Source organism: Dreissena polymorpha, chromosome 9, assembly GCF_020536995.1.
Source record: "Dreissena polymorpha isolate Duluth1 chromosome 9, UMN_Dpol_1.0, whole genome shotgun sequence".
Taxonomy (NCBI): domain Eukaryota; kingdom Metazoa; phylum Mollusca; class Bivalvia; order Myida; family Dreissenidae; genus Dreissena; species Dreissena polymorpha.
Window position 1 is genome coordinate 14,308,132 of NC_068363.1, and position 18,607 is coordinate 14,326,738.

Genomic DNA, 18,607 nt, shown 5'->3' on the forward strand with positions numbered 1-18,607 from the left:
AGGCCGACTTTGTCCGCGATTTACAGGCCGACTACGACCCTGCCATAAAATATTTTGATATGGTTAGAATCTGTAGAGGATCTTCTTTACAACGGTACCATTATAATTAATATCGGACGAATAATAATGAAGTTATAACCATTTATATCGGATCCGGGTTTTCTTTTCGGCATTTGCGTGTGTAAAAAAAAACGTTAAAACAGGCCGACTTTGTCCGCGATTTACAGGCCGACTACGACCCTGCCATAAAATATTTTGATATGGTTAGAATCTGTAGAGGATCTTCTTTACAACGGTACCATTATAATTAATATCGGACGAATAATAATGAAGTTATAACCATTTATATCGGATCCGGGTTTTACCATAAAGATTTCCGGATAGTTCCGGGTTTTATACCTCCCCGAAATATATGCTACATACATTCAGCGGTTGTTAGCATAAACAACATGGCTACTAAAGTAGAAAGAAGAGACAAGTATTCTGGAGACAAACATAAATGTATAAGAGAAGGTATTACACACACAAAAGCAATCGTTTTAAAAATTATTAAATGAATTGTATTCATTTGAAGGTTTATACGGTGTGTTCATATTCGTGAACAACTGAAGCCTTCTATTAATCTGCCTTACAGCAAAACCAAACAAAGTTAAAAAGGTTTTAAATACAAAATCAATAGTTTGAAAGTTCAACAAGAAAATAAAACATACATTAAATCATTATAGTCCTTTAGATTAATTTAATCGCCAATCTCTGCCAACACATTAGGTCTGATAATGAGTTATTAAAGGTGAATTTATGTTGAACTGAACTGTGAATATTGCCCATGAAAGGCACGTAATTTTCTAACACATCTACTTGCAATATATTGACTAAAAAGACTTATTAACTATTTATCATGTGACATTTTTAAAGAGCATTTGGGATATGTGTTTCAATAGATTTGGGCTTTGGCCATTGTAATCTGCTTAAAAAAATATTTTGAAAAAAACAACAAACAAACTAAAAGTACAGGGCTTATTGATGTTACATCACACATATTTTATCAAGTGGTAACAATTTATACCTTTATATTTGAGCATATACCAACAGCATTGTTGAAAACCAACATTTATGCTAATTAGCTTCTCTCTATGATGTGCAGATTGTGTACTTGCTTGTAATTGAATTCTGATATTAGACATGTCCACACTTATTGTGGATTCTCATGTTTTCTAAAATGCAATCTTTTTGGTGCAATATTTCCTTATAGTTATGACAACTTTTAATTCATATTTTCCATACATGCCAGACGTCCCGATCTCGGCGGGACAGTCCTGCTCTTGGGCCCTTTGTCCCAGCGTCCCGATATGAGACGATTTGTCCTGACATTCGTAAAAAACGATGTAAGGTCTATAGGTTCCCAATTAAATTCGCTATTCAAGCTCTGTTTCGCTAACACTTACCACCGCTAATCCCTTTATTGCCCCCAATTAACAATCCGATTCTACTTCTCGTGTGTACCAGTGTTGTTTATGACACCTTATCAGCGATTTATCTGCTAATTATTGATTTAATCAGGCATTCACACCATGGTGGTCTTCATGGTGGTCTTCAAGATAGAATGAAATTAATGTTGAAAATGTGTTTGTTTTTGTCTTTGTTTGAAACGGTTTACAAAACGGTTTTGTAAAATTAACTCTACATCATTTATGAGTCTTTCACATGTAATGTTTAGTTCCAAAATAGCGGGATAATCCGAATGTGCAATATACCAAAATCGCAACAAACAGTCCAATAAGTGATACCCATCCTGTCTAGTGTAATTGTAATAAAAACAACGATGTGCTATGCATGACAGTTTGACCCTACTCCAATTAAGCTAAAAACAACGAGGTGCTATGCATGACAGTTTGACCCTACTCCAATTAAGCCGCGACAATTGACAAGTAACAAACTGCGCATGGATACATGCTTAAAAGAACATCGCAACAAACAGTAGAAGTGGTACCCATCTTGTCTTAGATAGTTTACTGTAACCCGTACTTTCAGTGTACTGGAAAGCCTCCCCTGCGTTAATGTTTGCCATTGAAAGTAATATAATGAGTATTGTTGTCGTAATGTTCCAGATTTTGTACTCTAAAAAGATGAATATTATCTTCGTTGTTTGCTATTGTCTTATTTAATAAAACTCTTATTGTTATGTTTTAGATTTCATACTACTTATCAGATGTTTTATGTCTTGAATAAAAGTATCAAGAGTTTTTGTTATTACTATACTGACTACAGTAAAGGTGGAATGATTGTTTTAGGTGTCCTGCTTTTTGGTCAAATGTCCCTACAATTTTTTTATAGAATGTCCTGCTTTGGACCTAAAAAATTCTGGCATGTATGTATTTTCTATTGTGAATTATTTTTTTATTTTTATCCTTTAATCCACTTATCTTGTACAAATGCCTATTAGTGCAGTCAAAAGTTCACTGTACTACATTTGTATTGGGATCAGGCTGTTTTTGACACATATTAAAAAAATGATATTTATTTGCTGACTCAGGGCCCTTGTTTGACCGTTTTTGTGGCCGAAATTTGGCCTCATTGCCCCCTTTAAATTGTATACTTTTTTCCCCTGTTTGAGCGTAAATTCCTCCCCCCTTTATTTACGTTTATACCTATGTTGCCAGCTGGTATCTTGCTATTAACCTTCTAAAATTCCCCTTTTCGCCCAAAATGACATGAAATTCCCATCTCTATGGGCCCCGGCCCCAATCCCCCAATGTGTAGCAAGGGCCCTGGCTGTTAACGTTTATTATGATGGGGTCAACAACTTGCAATAACCCAGTATTAGTGTAAACATGTCAAGAAAGGAAGACCTGAGTATATTTTTGTTTGATGTTGCATCTGTTCATTCACACAATTAAGGCACATACATAGGATAAGGTACCCAGTATTCATGTAACAATGTCAAGAACCTAAGTCCTGAGTATTTAACATATTTGGTATTGCATCAGATCATTCACACTTTAGTCTCTTATAGGATAATAATTTATTGACTTTACTCTGAATATATTTTAGTAAATTATAAAATATCAGGATAAATTGTAAAACATCATTATGGATGGATGAATTAAAAATAGAGGTAATTACTTAAGGTGGTATAACTCACACACTTGGACATATATCATTCAAAAAAGAAGAAACTAAAATGACCTTAAGTATGCAGATAAAAAGATTCACAGTTTCAAACTTTTTGACCCACAATAAGGAAAAGGAATGGTGTATTTAAATAATGAAAAATACTATTGAAATGTACTATTAGTATCACTTTTCTATGCTGACCTCCATCCCTTATGCTATTGCTCTTTCATAGAGTCTGTTGTTGAGATCTTGAAGTTAACTGCTGGTGCCACCCATGACGTCAATTTCATCAGTGAAACTTAAGTTGTAAATGGGTCTTACACTGACGGAGAGAGAGGTGTGGTGGTCATGGAGAGTCTCCTGCATTATCTTCTCAAGGAAAAGGTTGAACATGACAGGAGAGAGCAGACATCCCTGGTGTTTTTGTAGAGTAATGAATTAATTGCACAAGCCCTTCGTCAATGTTGAATCCTCTCATAACATGTCATAGGCCATCATACCACAGGCGGTTGAAAGCTTTCTCAAAGTCAATGACGTTGTGGAAAAGCTCATGTCGATATTGCAGGTGTTTCTCAATGATGATTCTGCAGTCTGTTTCACTGTGCTCCACCCAGCTCTTAATTTGTTATTAGCTTGTTTATTTTAACATTTATGTAATCTAATACTTTATTTGTGGACTGCTTGGTAAATCAGTCAGTCGCCTCATTTCTACAATTTTTATTTACTTCTTTCAGCATGGCCTTTAAAATGTCCATTCCTGGTAAATGTATGTCCAAAATTATGACAAAATCTATAAAAAGTCACAAGTTAGCATTGATCAATCCAGCATCTCCTTGTTTGCATCAACAATTCAAACAAATTGTGATGACTTCATTAATTTATTGCTGTTTTTGGCATTATGGGCATTAAAGGGAGTCACAGAATTCTGCTCCGATGCAGCTGGTTTGTAACATACTAAAATATGGTAAAGATTGCTCAGAAATAATCTGAGAGAACGGAAAAGGAAAAAACAATATTGATCTCTATTATAACTCTTTCAGTGCTGGAACCGAATTTTGAAGGCCTTTGCAAACAGTTTGGATCCAGATGAGATGCCACAGAACGTGGCGTCTCATCAGGATCCAAACTGTTTGCTATTTTGATAGTATTCTTTGAAAAAAAATGAAAGAAAATGCTAATTTTAGAAATTCAGCAGACGACATTTAGCAGATGACAAATTTCCCAGCAAGCAAAGGGTTAAACTTGAAAACAAAAGGGAGGAAACTCAAAATCTGCAAATAATTGATGAAACACAAACTTGAAGCCAAAGATCGAGCTTGTAGAGCTCAGACAAGCAACAAGGAAAGGTGAACTGACTTGTAGTCTTTATTGACTTTTGGAAAGAAACAAAAGTTGAGTTAAAAGCCAGACCTCTCTCAGTCAACAAACACATATCCCAGTATGAATTACTGATGGTGGTAATTCTGAATGCATGGGTTTCATGCAAGTTAATCCCAAGAAAATGGCATGTCGTGCACTAAAGGTGCAAATACATAGCAAATCACATTGCACCAAAGCCATTCATGTGTGGAGCATGCATCAAACACCATGTGGTACATTTTGCTAGATATCAATGTGAGGTTAAGTAGGATTTACAATAACTGATTCAAAAAGTGAAAAATAACATCCTTTTAATTTCTTATTTAGCAGTGTTGTTTTGTTTGCCAAGGTAATCTTGAGTCAATCACTAGATCTACTTATTCCACAAGCATACTATTACATTAACATACTTAAAATCATTTTATATATTTCTTTACAGTCTTATCCCCTATTAGGACACAAGAATAAGCGCAGATAGTATAATTAAAACATATTAGCCTTGCTTGGTGAAAAAGGGGTTTAATGCATATGCATAAAGTGTCGTCCCAGATTAGCCTGCGCAATCAGCACAGGCTAATCAGTAGCGACACTTTCCGCTTTTATGGTATTTTTTGTTCACAGACAGTCTATTCTTTGGGAAAATCTAGTTTTGGCCAAAAGTGTCTTCCTTGATAAGCCTTTTGCAGACTGCACTGGCTTATCTTGGACGGCACTTTACGCAGATGCATTTAACCCCCTTTTCACAGAGCATGGCTCATTTATACACTTAACATAATAGAAAGTAGTGGTTTTTTTTAAATAAAAATGATTATAAGAATACTGAATCCATTATGTGTCATATCATGAAGTGTTTAAATTAGCCGACCACTGTCAAAATACCTGCTGATATACAGTACAGTCCACGCGTTTTCCCCAATTTCTCTCGCTTCTCTTCTCTTAAGAAAATCCCGCGATACGCAGTGTTTGCATGATTTGGGACTCCGCGGTTAACGATCAGCAAAATTGATAACTGTATGATCAGTTCAACAGTTCCCACTCAGAAGCGAAGTGAAATGGCGATGTACAAACAGCATAAACCAAAACAGCCTGCGAGCTACTTGCAGTCTGTTTAGGTTTTAAGCTGTTTGCTTCTCATCAGTATCTTAGGGTTTAAAATGAAGCTTGTAAAACTTTAATTTAGTAAGAAAGTTCTTTAATTAAATTTAACTTTCTAAGGGATAACAAATCTGTAATTCTTTTTTTAAGAATTATTATGATCATTTTGAGCCTTGTTCTGAGAAAACTGGGATTAATGCATGTGCATAAAGTGTCATCCCAGATTAGCCTGTGCAGACTGTAATTCTTTTTTTAGAATTATGATGATCATTTGAGCCTTGTTTTGAGAAAACTGGGATTAATGCATGTGCGTAAAGTGTCATCCTAGATTAGCCTGTGCAGTCCAGACAGGCTAATCAGGGACGACACTTTCAGCTTAAACTAGATTTTCGGTTGAAAGGGTCTTCCTTGAAATACCATGAAAACGAAAAGTGTAGTCCCTGATTAGCCTGTACGGACTGCACAGGCAAATAAGGGATGATACTTTACGCACAGGCCTTATGCCCAGTTTTCTCAGAACACAACACATTTGTACAAGTAAAAGAGTTTATGCACATTAAGTCTAGCCACTTGGCGGGTTATTTCAACAATGTATGACTACCATACATCAGTTTTTCATGTTAAAGTGTCGAAATTACCCACCTTTGCTCTATCTGAAGATTATAATGTGTTATTATTGTATAAAAATAGAAATCCGCATAACCACATGATCATGGTAATATATTTTTGACCGTTAGATTTGTGGTTCAAAATGTTTTTTGCTTTTGTTGATATTCTCCACCTGTTATTATTCAATCAATCAGGTGCAAAGCTAAAAAATATCAAGTATTAATGCCCTACTTTAACAAAATCTGTTCATACATGTATAAGCACATTTACAAGGTCATGGTGGTGCTTTAATCTGTAACAAGATTTTTTTTTTTACCACTTTACCTAGACACAGTGACTTCTCTCAATTTTTTATGCATTCTTATTCAAACATAATTAAAAAAAAACTAAATACTACAACAAGGCTCTTTATGTGCAGAAACGGTGCTTAGTTGTGCCTGGTTATTGCATGCATGTATTTTTTTATGTTAAAAGAACTTCTTGATTATTACATTTAAAGCAAGGTCTGTTAATCTAAACTATTGGTTATAAATCCTCTTGAAGAAAAGGATTAATTGGTTACGAAATTGAATTTTTTTGTTAAGCAATAAGTACATTGTATTTCATTACTTAAGCTGTTGTAGGTCATGCTCTGTGGATAACTGCTAAAGCTGTGTGTAAGGAACTATTAAAACAACGATTAATTATTGGACTTAACTTTTTTGGTACTTTGCAAGATATCAACAAAAAAATGATGGAGAAAAAATTGAAGAGGTCTCAATCCTCAGGGCAGTTCCTTCATTTAAATCTGGACAAACCAGTGATCAAGTCAGACTATTACCCACCTAAGCGAAATTCGTTAGTTCAAATGCCAGAGTTAATGACGAGTGCTAAGTCTGCAGGGGAAGCTAATTTTCCATCCAAGAAAGCAATGTTGTTACGCAGCACCACACAAGCAGCTTCTGAAGGAATCGGAACTTTTGCAAAAAACTTTGTGATATCAGAAGATGTAGAAGTCAGTTCTATTTCTTCAAGTCTTAAGACGGGGGAAATTACCGGTACTGCAAGATCTAATAACAAAACAGATGGAAAATTGCATTTACCACCCATATTTCCAGCATCAAAAAACACTGAGTTTGACAGTCAGTATTATATTTTATTGTTGTTATACCATTTTGTGTTAATTCATTGCATACGGTTGTAGGTCATTCTGCATTGTGTGTTTTATAAACTACTTGATAATTTTATATGTGAGCAACGTTCTGAGAAAAAGGGCTTTATGCATGTGCTAAATGTGTTCTGAGAAAAAGGGCTTTATGCATGTGCTAAATGTGTTCTGAGAAAAAGGGCTTTATGCATGTGCTAGATATGTTCTGAGAAAAAGGGCTTTATGCATGTGCTAAATATGTTCTGAGAAAAAGGGCTTTATGCATGTGCTAAATGTGTTCTGAGAAAAAGGGCTTTATGCATGTGCTAAATATGTTCTGAGAAAAAGGGCTTTATGCATGTGCTAAATATGTTCTGAGAAAAAGGGCTTTATGCATGTGCTAAATATGTTCTGAGAAAAAGGGCTTTATGCATGTGCTAAATATGTTCTGAGAAAAAGGGCTTTATGCATGTGCTAAATATGTTCTGAGAAAAAGGGCTTTATGCATGTGCTAAATGTGTCTTCCAAGATAAGCCTGTGCAGGGATTATGCTTTTTGCTTTACTGGAATTTACAGAATAATTGTTTTGAAAAAAGTCTGTTCAAAATGTTAACCCATTACCAAACAAGAAATATCTTTAAAAAAGATATACGGCGTTGATTGTGGTTGGAGTTTATGGAAGGTAAAGATTTAAATGAATGAGATCAAGGATAGCTAATATCTTTTTCTGTGCAGTTTTTAGCTGCATCAAACGCAGTACGGGATGTTACGCGGAGTTTTCGCGGCTTATTTTACATTATTACATATTGCTGGTCATAAACCTATAGATACAAAAAAGAAAACCAAAGTCAACCGGCCACACGCGAAGTCTCCGTACATATTTTAAATATGTATACGCGCGTTCTTCGAACAAACCTGTTTGAGTGGTTTATCGGGAATTGCTACGTGTATTTGATTCGATTATTAACAGTATCGAGAATCATCGCGCTCATACTTAATACATTAGTCAATATGCTGCAATAATACATTAGTAAATATGATGGAATAATTCTTGTTAATTAATTAAAAATAATATTTATCATGGTATTGTTGAAAACACATTAAGAATCTATTATTGACATGCCATAAAATAATATCGCTGGATATCTTCATTTCACATCTTTCTGGTGGTAAAGAAAATTCCGGTTCACCTAGTTCACGCTATAGCGTCTTTATTATATAACTATTATATAACTGACCGCGAACTCCGAACAGCACAGAAGGTCTGACCTGTATATAAACTCTGACATTCAAACACACTAACCGCGAACTGACCCCTTATACCTCGCGGGTTGAAATGCAACACATTAAAGTGAGGCATCACTTCCACTGCTCTTTATACTTTTACATATAACATGTTGACAGGAATATGGAAGTCAGTACTAAATATGAGAACATGGCCTTTAAGTACACAACGTTCTCGCGCTGAAAATCCTCTGAAAATAAAAGATGTACACACAAACTGTATTGATGTCGAGATTGAGTGTAAAACTGTTCTATCTATAAAGCCTTTTTATTAGAGATAAAACTGTTTCATGCTGAACACGCAGTAAAACAGTGTTACAAAGACGCGGACATGTTTCCCATTTCTAGTGGTATTATCAAATCAGCCAATGCAGTCAATGAAGTGTATTCATCTGTACTTGGCCGCGGGAAGTTTTATTTGAATTCTATTTGACGCTAACAAAGGTCAGGCTAAGGTGAAAAGCTGGCGTATACAGCTGACGCCGAAAAAGATCAGTGTTCCTTATAGCAAAAGCCAAAATTTCAACGCTAGATGTGGTATGGTAACATAGATTTAACGAGATACAAAATGCTAGTTTTTATCTAAACATTTGGAAGCGAACTCAAGACTGGCTTTGAGCAGGGTCGGAAGAACGAGGTTTTCATGAGAACTACGTTGTGCTTCTGAAGCTGCCTGAAGGCAATCTCGCGATCACTCATAAATGTTCGGATATTGTAGCCGGAAATTCACGTAGAACACACAAATATTACGAGCATTTTGTTTCACGTTAAATCTATGTTACCAAACCTAATCTTACATTGAAATTCGAGCTTTTGCTATAAAGAAATTGATTTTTTAATGTGTAGTCTTTATTTTTATGCCCCAGGTAGGGTGGCATATAGCATTTGAACTCTCTGTCCGTCTGTCCGTCCGTCAGTCCTTCTGAAAACTTTAACAATGGCCATTACTTTTCCAATATTGAAGACAGCATCTTAATATTTGGCATAAATGTGTATCTCATGGAGCTGCATATTTTGAGTGGTGAAAGGTCAAGGTCATCCTTTAAGGTCAAAAGTAAAAAAATACAATCCAAGGGAAGTAATAAGCTTTAAAAGAGAGATAATTTGTAAACCTGCAAAATGATATATTGAAATTTTATTTCAAAGCAGCGCAATAGGGGGCATTGTGACATCTCTTGTTTTAAATATTGTACGAAATATTTGTTGATTTTGAGTATTAATGGGCTTTGACACAGAAAACTTTCCATGTTAATTCCAAATTAAGACCAAATTCTTCTTATCGCTCTTGAAATGTAATATATGTTATATGACATTGTTTCGGATATGGTGCAAAGTTTGTTAAAATCATGCCACTGGGGTTAATCCAAGCTAAGTCTGATACTTAATAAAGACTTAACATAATTACTTTATACATGTCTTGTTATGCGCTGAGGTGTAATATTTGGTAAGTGCCATTATAAAGTAGTCCAACACAAAAATTGTCATTTCACACCCCGCTTAAATATTGTTCTATAGACATCTAATAATAGCAAAATAACATGCATTTTACTAAAAATAAAAGGCACAGAGATGTAATTTTTGGTATGTTGCCATTGTATAGTATGTTAAAACAATGTCTCTTGGGTATAATCTGGCCACACCCAGGCATCATATGGTGTATATTTTCTGTATATAAACAAAAAAACAATTCTCTTAAATATCATTGCTAAGGTGAGCAATCTAAGGCCATCTCTTGGCCATCTAATTTTCAGCTTCACTTTTCAAAGTCAAGGCAAGCTCTTCTACTCCCCATGGCATCAGAGACAGTGATAGGGCTAGGTTGAAGTCAAATGACGGGACCAGTAACTTACATTTGAACATTATAAAAATGCAGAAACAACAGATGACAAATTGAAAGACTTGTCCCATGTCATAACCTAACACAAATACAAATATATTTACTGCATATTTTAATTTTGAAATATAAAATGTTAAATTCTATGTAAAAATAAATTATAGCACTGTTTATATGTGAAAATTACTATACATGTATTTAGATTACAACTTGTGTTTTAAAACGTTCATTTTTTTAATGTGTGTTGGAGTCATTTTTCTTCCCAATATATATAGAAATGGGCAATACCCATAAACAGTTTGCAAGAAAAGGATCCTTTGATGTTTTGAACATTGTTTTACTTTTTTGAAATAGTATTATGATCTTTAATAGTTGCCCCAAAAGAACTCTTTGATGCCTTTTCTTTAAATAGATTAAAAGTGATTACATGTGCTTACACATACAGCCATTAATAAAGATGTGAATGCATAATGATGTCAAATTCATAATCATTTTTCAACAAACACCAATAATTAATTAATTAAATGGTAAACTGTAATACCAATTAACCTATCAGAATCTACTTTAATTAGTTGAAGCCAAACATATAGAACAGAAGATGCAATACTCTTGTTGTTTATCCATTTGTTAAAAACATTAATAACTTTTTCTTAAGTTATAATCACTCTTAAAATAAACACAATATTAAAGTAAAACATAGTTATATACATATACTATGTGCTCTGTTTGTTACTAAAAATCTTATAAAAAATACATTTTGTGTACCTCAATCTATTTTTTAATATTGAAGGATTCATCATCCCGTGCATTTCAGTGAAAAAAAATAATTTATGCCTGAAGGAGGGCATATAGTGATCTGACTGTCCGTCTGTTCATCCGCTGTCTGTTTGTCACACTTTGCATTTAGGTCTCGAAAAATGCTCATAACTTCTATGTCGCTTCAGATAGCAACTTGATATTTGGCACGCATGTGTATCTCATAGAGCTGCACATTTTGATTGGTGAAAGGTCAAGGTTATCCTTCAAGGTCAAAGGTCAAAAAAATAAATCCAAGGGAAGTAATAAGCTTTACAGGGAGATAATTATCTGTACCTGCCAAATGATAAAAAAAATCAAAGTGGCCCAGTAGGAGGAATTGTGTTTCTGACAAACACATCTATCTTTACCAATAGAATAATTTTCTTAAAAGATATGTCATCTTAAAATAGGTATGGGCTAACGTCCTAAGGGTTAAAGGTCCTAGGGGCTAATGTCCAAGAGTGCTAATGTCCTACTATCATTATAAGGAACTATTCAATTATTGGTACCGGACAATATTGAAAGGAACTGTCATATTTTCCCAAACAAAGAATATAATATACATGTATTCAAACAAACAAGATAAATTAAATACTCGTGACGCTAACAAAAGTAAATAAATAAGAAGAATGTATTATTTATTGATAATGATTATCTTGAAATTATGAAGCATTTGTAACGCTTTTTGGAAATCTTTTTCAGATAAATAAATGTAATTAATTAGAGCTAAAACCCTTATAAAGTGAATGAACTATATTATATCAACTAGGGCTTTAATTGAAACATAACCATATGAGGTCACTTTAAAGTTTAAAAGGTATCAGGTTTTGACAATTATTTTTGATCAAGCAATTTTAAGTGGACATCACCGTATTTGGAGTACGGTATGACAAAACAATAAACTTTTTCTTATGGCTTTCTTGAGTGTTCATTTAAAATGTACTTTTCAGGAGTCGGATCCTATGAATATGACAACAAATTCTTCAAATATGAAGGACAGTGGAAAAATGGCAAAAAACATGGTAACTATTTTGTCTTCAAAGTGCATCATTTCAGAAGACATCTTGACACAGAAATTTTCCTTAGAAAGTAAGATTGAGTGGCCTGCTTAAGAACAAAAACCTGTATTTCATAATTGTTTGGATTTTGCTCCTGAAAAAAATGTTTTGCAACAATTTTAATCTGTGATCAATACTGATCATAGACTGATGACACAAACCTTTGTAACTGACATTTTGTGTGAACTGTAGACATTATTATTAAACTTGACAAAAACTATACTTTAATATCTCATTATAAAAACTGTATGATGTAATGTGTTTTGATCTGCCAGATAAGACTGAAAACCAACACTTATTTATATCCCCTTTCGTAGTTTAACATGTTTTTAAAGGAAATCTTGATAAAGTGCATCAAATATCTATCCACTATGGTTACTAAGTTTAAAAAAAAAATCATTATGAGGAATTTATATTGATACTATTTACATATTGTATTGCTCTTTCCAGGAACTGGTAAGCTGACGTTCCAAGATGGCAGCTATTACGAGGGGACATTTGTTGGGGGTGAAATTACGGGTTTCGGAACTCGGTACTTTGCTGTGTCAGGCTGCAAGTATCAGGGCCAGTTTGTGAAGGGAGAGTTTCATGGGAAGGGCAGAATGCTGTGGCCCGATGGGTCCATTTACGAAGGCCAGTGGGAGAACAATAGACGACAAGGTACGGGAAATGAGGCTTTAAATTGCAGTTATCAGGATATGAAAATTAAATACAAGAATTTTGCAGTAAAAAAATGGGGTAAGAAATGAAATGTTTAGTTGTTTTCAAGGGATTGTTAAGAGGAAAACAGCATGTGAAAAATTTATCATTGACTAAATCAGCAACATAGAATTTCTCAAACTAGTCCATTTAAGTACAATAAAAATGCTGACAGCAAATACGGAAAGACTTGTTGCCTGGCAATCAGGCAAAAATGTTGTACAAATAAAAATGCCTGTTAATCAAAATGGATCATAAAGTTGCATGTTCCTTGTCATTTAACAATAGAATGTGCCACTAAACAGACGACCTAACTGCGCCAGGTTTGATTTGCATTAATACAGCAGTTTACTGACTAAGTGTGCAAAGTGAAGAAATAGTTAACACAAGACAGATTTTTAAAACACCCACTTAATGTTGTTAATCTTGTTCTGTTGTTCCAACAGTCTAACGATTGTCATAATAAATTAGGTTAATTTAATTTCTTATGCTTGCATTTTAGTTTAACATAGATCCTATCAATTCAAACAGACATATCCCACACATTATGATGATCTATTTGCAGGTTTTGGTGTGATGAAGTCTGTTAAAGAGAACTGTATGTACAAAGGGTCCTATGTGATGAATAAGCGCCAAGGACAGGGTACCATGATCTACCCGTAAGTGTATAATTGTCTGTTTTGGAGCTACATTAAAACAATATATATTCAGGCTGCAGGCTGCAAACATAATTGTTAATTCCCAAGTATGCTAGGGACCAATGTCTCTTATGTTATTATGTAACATGTTCATCCTTCACAAATGAGTTTGTACAAATATTGTGTAAGATTTCTATCATAGCCCTTCATAGAACTGATAAAAGAATAATCTTCATTGTCATGCCTTTAGTTTGGTTGAATAAAGTCATCAAAATGTGAAGTTAGACTAAGCAGGCTTGACTGCTCATTATTTCTTTGGACCTAGAACATATTTCAAGCCACCCTATATGAAACTGAAAATCTGAGCAAGCATGCTTCAAAATGTCACAGTTAACCCTTTGCATGCTGGGAAATTTGTCGTCTGCAAAAATGTCATCTGCTGAATTTCTAAAATTAGCATTTTCTTCGATTTTTTTCAAAGAATACTATCAGAATAGCAAACAGTTTTGATCCTGATGAGACGCCACGTTCGGTGGCGTCTCATCAGGATCCAAACTGTTTGCAAAGGCCTTTAAAATTTGGTTCCCGCACTGAAAGGGTTAAGGGCTGTCTGGCTTTTGCATATTTCATTGCTGTTAATGTGGGCTCTGCTCTAGATAACACAAAATGGTTTCTCAGGGGCAATTACTCTGAGGGCCAGCAACCCATGTCAGCAGGGTTATCACTTCTGGATGATCATTTATATCCATTTAAAGCTAGGCTGTAGTTTTAATTTGCTTATTGACCACTAAAGCAATTTAATAAAGGTATAAGGTAACCATGTTTAAGTGTTTATTGTCCCCTACTGGTTTCACTGGAGGGGACTTGTGGTTTGCGCTCTGTGTGCCCATGTGTCTGTCAGTCTATCAGTCTGTGAGTCTGTCACACTTATCTGGATCCTGCGATAACTTTAAAAGTTCTTAATATTGTTTCATGAAACTTGAAACATGGATGGATGGCAATAAGGACATTATGCACGTCATTTCATTTTGTTCCTACATCAAAAATTCTGGTTGCTATGGCAACAAATATAAATATATATATATGTATATTTATGACAATGGTGGAGCCGGTAGGGGACATATATTGCTTGGCAAAAGTCTTATTATCATTTGTTTGGGTCAGTAACTACAAAAAAACAGAATCTGAAATAAGTGTTAGTAAGTTAATAAAATGAATAATTAAATTTTTTAAATTGTCATTTCAATTTAGGCCATATTTGTTCTTCTTTTTTCATTTAAAATATATTATTAATGAAAAATCTATGTTTTTGTTCTTGAAAGATAATTCTTTTTTTTGTGCAAAATCTTAATTCCAAGACGCTTTCATCTACTGATCAGTAAAGGCCCTGTCAAACAAAAATTATTCAGCCCGTTTAAAAACATGTACAGAACTGAAATAATAACGAATTACTAAGTAGCTATTATTCCAATTCTGTTTTTGGAAATTGGTTGATAAAATGTACTTTAAGAGACAATTTTTGCAAAGTATATTTTGTTGAAAATGTTCACTGAATGTGGCTTAAAGAAGACTTTAAAAAGTTACCTGCCTTTATTTGTGAATGTAGATGAAGTGTGCTAAATTTAGAGTTAAACAGTGGCTGTTAGCTCAATGCTTTTTAGCTGAACTGTAATGTAGCAATTAATCCGCATCATGCAAAATGCCATATGCAGCCAGTGTAGCTCTAGACAAACATTCCTGTCAGGAGCTACACTCTTAGATATAATTTAATAAAGTAACTGAAGTTTTGTGTGGGTTTTTTAGGGGACAGGGCAGCTTCTGGCTAGACTGCAGGCCATTTGTGAGCTACGTTGGCGGCATATGGCATATGACCCATTTTTGCATGCATCAGCTTAATTGTTGTTTGCCATAGTATTTTTATGAAATTAAATCATATAGCAGTCATTATAAATAATGTAAGTAGGGTTCTATTAAGTTTGTCAATATTCTTTAGCAATAACTTTGTATAAAGAAGTTACATTGATATATTTGTAACAATTATATCACTGCACAATTTTAGAACTGCATGTGTATTTTGTGTTGTTTTTTTGTAATTTTAGTTTGAGCTGTCTAAAATCACTGCAAAGGTATAGAAACCATTACCACTCTTGGTTGTATGCTGTAATGTGCTTAAAATTTATTTTTGTAGTTTTGTAGTAGACAAATGAGAAAACTTTCCTCCTTATATGCAGCAAATGTATCTGCTTGAGCATTATATATTATCCATACATTATGATTATGTGTTAACTACAGTTTTTTTGCGATTTTTGGGTTATTTATTTTTAGCTTATTTCTGAGGAAGTGGTAGATGATGTGATATTGGGTTGAGTTAGAGTTATACTGTGTAGAAGGGGTCAAAATACTTTAATACTATTTCTTTTTTATACAAATAAACTATTTAACAAATAATATAAACAAAATCTATTTACCTGTAATACATTGTTTTACTGGTTTAATTTATGTAAACTTTCATATATATCAAATGAACAGCAATATAGTTTACGGAATACTGTTAGTGCCATCGTGGTTACTCATTAAAATCCAGAGGGCGAGAATGCATGAACGCTATAGTATGATGGCTACAATGCAACAATACGGTGACGACAGTGAATGCGCTAGTACGATGGCAAGAATGCGAGAAGGCGATAGTAAGATGACGACAATGCGACAATACGATGGCAACAGTGCGACAATACGATGGCGACAATGCGATAGTACTATGGCGAGAATGTCAGAACACGAAAGTACGATGACGACAATGCCACAGTGTGACAATACGATGGCGACAGTTTAATAGTACGATGGCGACAATGTGATAGTCATATCGTACTGTGGCCATCGTACCATCGCATTGTCCACATCGTACTATAGCATTCTCGCCATCATATTGTTGCAGTGTTGTCATCATGTTGTCCCATTCTCGCCATCGTACTATCACATTCTCGCATTCTCGCCATCGTACTATCACGCTGTCGCCATTGTATTGTCACACTGTCGTCATCAAATTGTCGCACTGTCGTCATCATATTATTGCACTATCGGATTGTCGCCATCGTTCTATTGCACTGTCCCCATTGTATTGTCACACTGTCGTCATCGCACTGTTACATAGTCATCATTGTACTATCGCGTTCTGGCATTCTCGCCACCGTACTATCGCATTGTCACCATCGTATTGTAGCAATGTCATCATTGTATTGTTGCATTGTCACAATTGTACTATCGCGTTCTCGCATTCTCGCCCTCTGGATTTTAATGAGTAACCACGATGGCCCTATCAGTATTCCGTAATAGTTCAATACTTAACCTCTTTTTCTTTCTGTTAATCTTGAAATGAAATTTGGAGAGTCATATTAGAAAACTATATTTGACATGTATTTAAAAAAATGCTGATTTGTATAAACTGGAAGAGGATTTTCTCAGGTATGCACATATGTGTGTGTAAGCAGAATTCAGAATTTAAATAGCTGTCCCTCCTAAAGGAACCCTGTTGTTTGGTGCTTTTAGCTGGGTAGCTTTTTATGCAGTATATGGTGATGGTAAATATATTTATAATAATTTGTAAATAAGGAATACCAGGATAAACAAGATTGAAATTGGACTTTCCACTGAAGGTGTTACTATTTTTAACAGGACTATTCACCCAACAGCCTCAGCTATACTACTCACGAACATGTGGGTGTCTAGGTCTATTTAATGCTCTGTTAAGATAATCTTGCAACTTAATATCATTGTTTCTACTATGGGTTGTCAATTGAAACTCCGCACATCTGTTCTGGGTGATTGTGTGAGGTTATTGACCAAGTTCCATAACTCTGACCATTAATTTAGAACGATTATGCTCCCTTTTTGTACTTACACATTTGGTTATGGTAAATGTGCAACTTTTCCATATCACAATTTCTGCTACAGGTGTTAATTTGTAACTTTAGACATTTGTTTGGGGTCATTATGTGAGGTCACTTACCAAGTTTCACTACTCTGACCTGCTTTTACTACATGTTTTCCATCGCACATGTGTTTGCGGCCATTTGTTTAGGACACTTGCCATGTTCCTTAACTCTGACCATTTTAGCAGAATTATGTCCCTTTTTGTACTTTGAAATGGGGTACAGGTAAATGTGCAACACCTCTACATCACTGTTTCTACAGCAGGTATTTAATTTTAACTAAATGCATGTTTTGGGGGTCATTGTATGTGGTTATTTACAAAACCGAATACTCTGACCTTCAATTGAGGTCAAGGTCACAGTTGTTCAAATATAGATAAATAGTTTGTGCTTGATAACTTTAGTTAGGATTGAGAATTTTGCTGAAATTGATAGTGTGGAAAGGTTACAAGATGTTTTAGGGATTGCATTTGGGGCGAGGAGTCAAGGTCACTTTTACTGAAAATATAAAATACTTTAATTTAGTTTGCAGGTTGGTTTCATGCAAACCTTTGATCATAACTGGCAGATGACCCCTATTGATTTTCAGGTCACTAGGTCAAAGGTCAAAGTCACAGTGACTCGAAATAGTAAAATGGTTTCCGGATGATAACTCAAGAATGCTTACGCCTAGGATCATGAAACTTCATAGCAACATTGATCATGACTGGCAGATGCCCCCTATTGATTGTCAGGTCACTAGGTCAAAGGTCAAGGTCACAGTGACTCGAAAAAGTAAAATGGTTTCCGGATGATAGCTCAAGAATGCTTACGCCTAGGATCATGAAACTTCATAGGTACATTGATCATGACTGGCAGATGACCCCTATTAATTTTTAGGTCACTAGGTCAAAGGTCAAGTTTACAGTGACTCAAAACAGTAAAATGGTTTCCTGATGATAACTCAAGAATAATTAGGCCTAGGATCATAAAACTTCATAGGTACATTGATCATGACTGGCAGATGACCCCTATTGATTTTCAGGTCACTAGGTCAAAGGTCAAGGTCACAGTGACACAAAATG

General features: G+C 34.7%; 1 protein-coding gene across 5 annotated transcripts in view; it reads left to right on the forward strand.

The window, feature by feature from the left end:
- The first annotated feature begins 411 nt into the window (after nucleotides 1-411).
- Nucleotides 412-18,607, forward strand: part of LOC127844163 (MORN repeat-containing protein 1-like) — a 60,661-nt gene continuing 42,465 nt past the window's right edge. For 4 of the 5 annotated variants that reach the window (XM_052374196.1, XM_052374197.1, XM_052374195.1 and 1 more), the window contains exons 1-5: nucleotides 412-513; nucleotides 12,170-12,241; nucleotides 12,728-12,937; nucleotides 13,542-13,635; nucleotides 15,714-15,740. In XM_052374196.1, the coding sequence (XP_052230156.1) occupies nucleotides 450-513; nucleotides 12,170-12,241; nucleotides 12,728-12,937; nucleotides 13,542-13,635; nucleotides 15,714-15,740 (467 nt within the window). In that variant the 5' untranslated portion in view covers nucleotides 412-449. The remainder of the gene's footprint in view (nucleotides 514-12,169; nucleotides 12,242-12,727; nucleotides 12,938-13,541; nucleotides 13,636-15,713; nucleotides 15,741-18,607) is intronic. The other variant, XM_052374198.1, reaches the window with a different exon arrangement.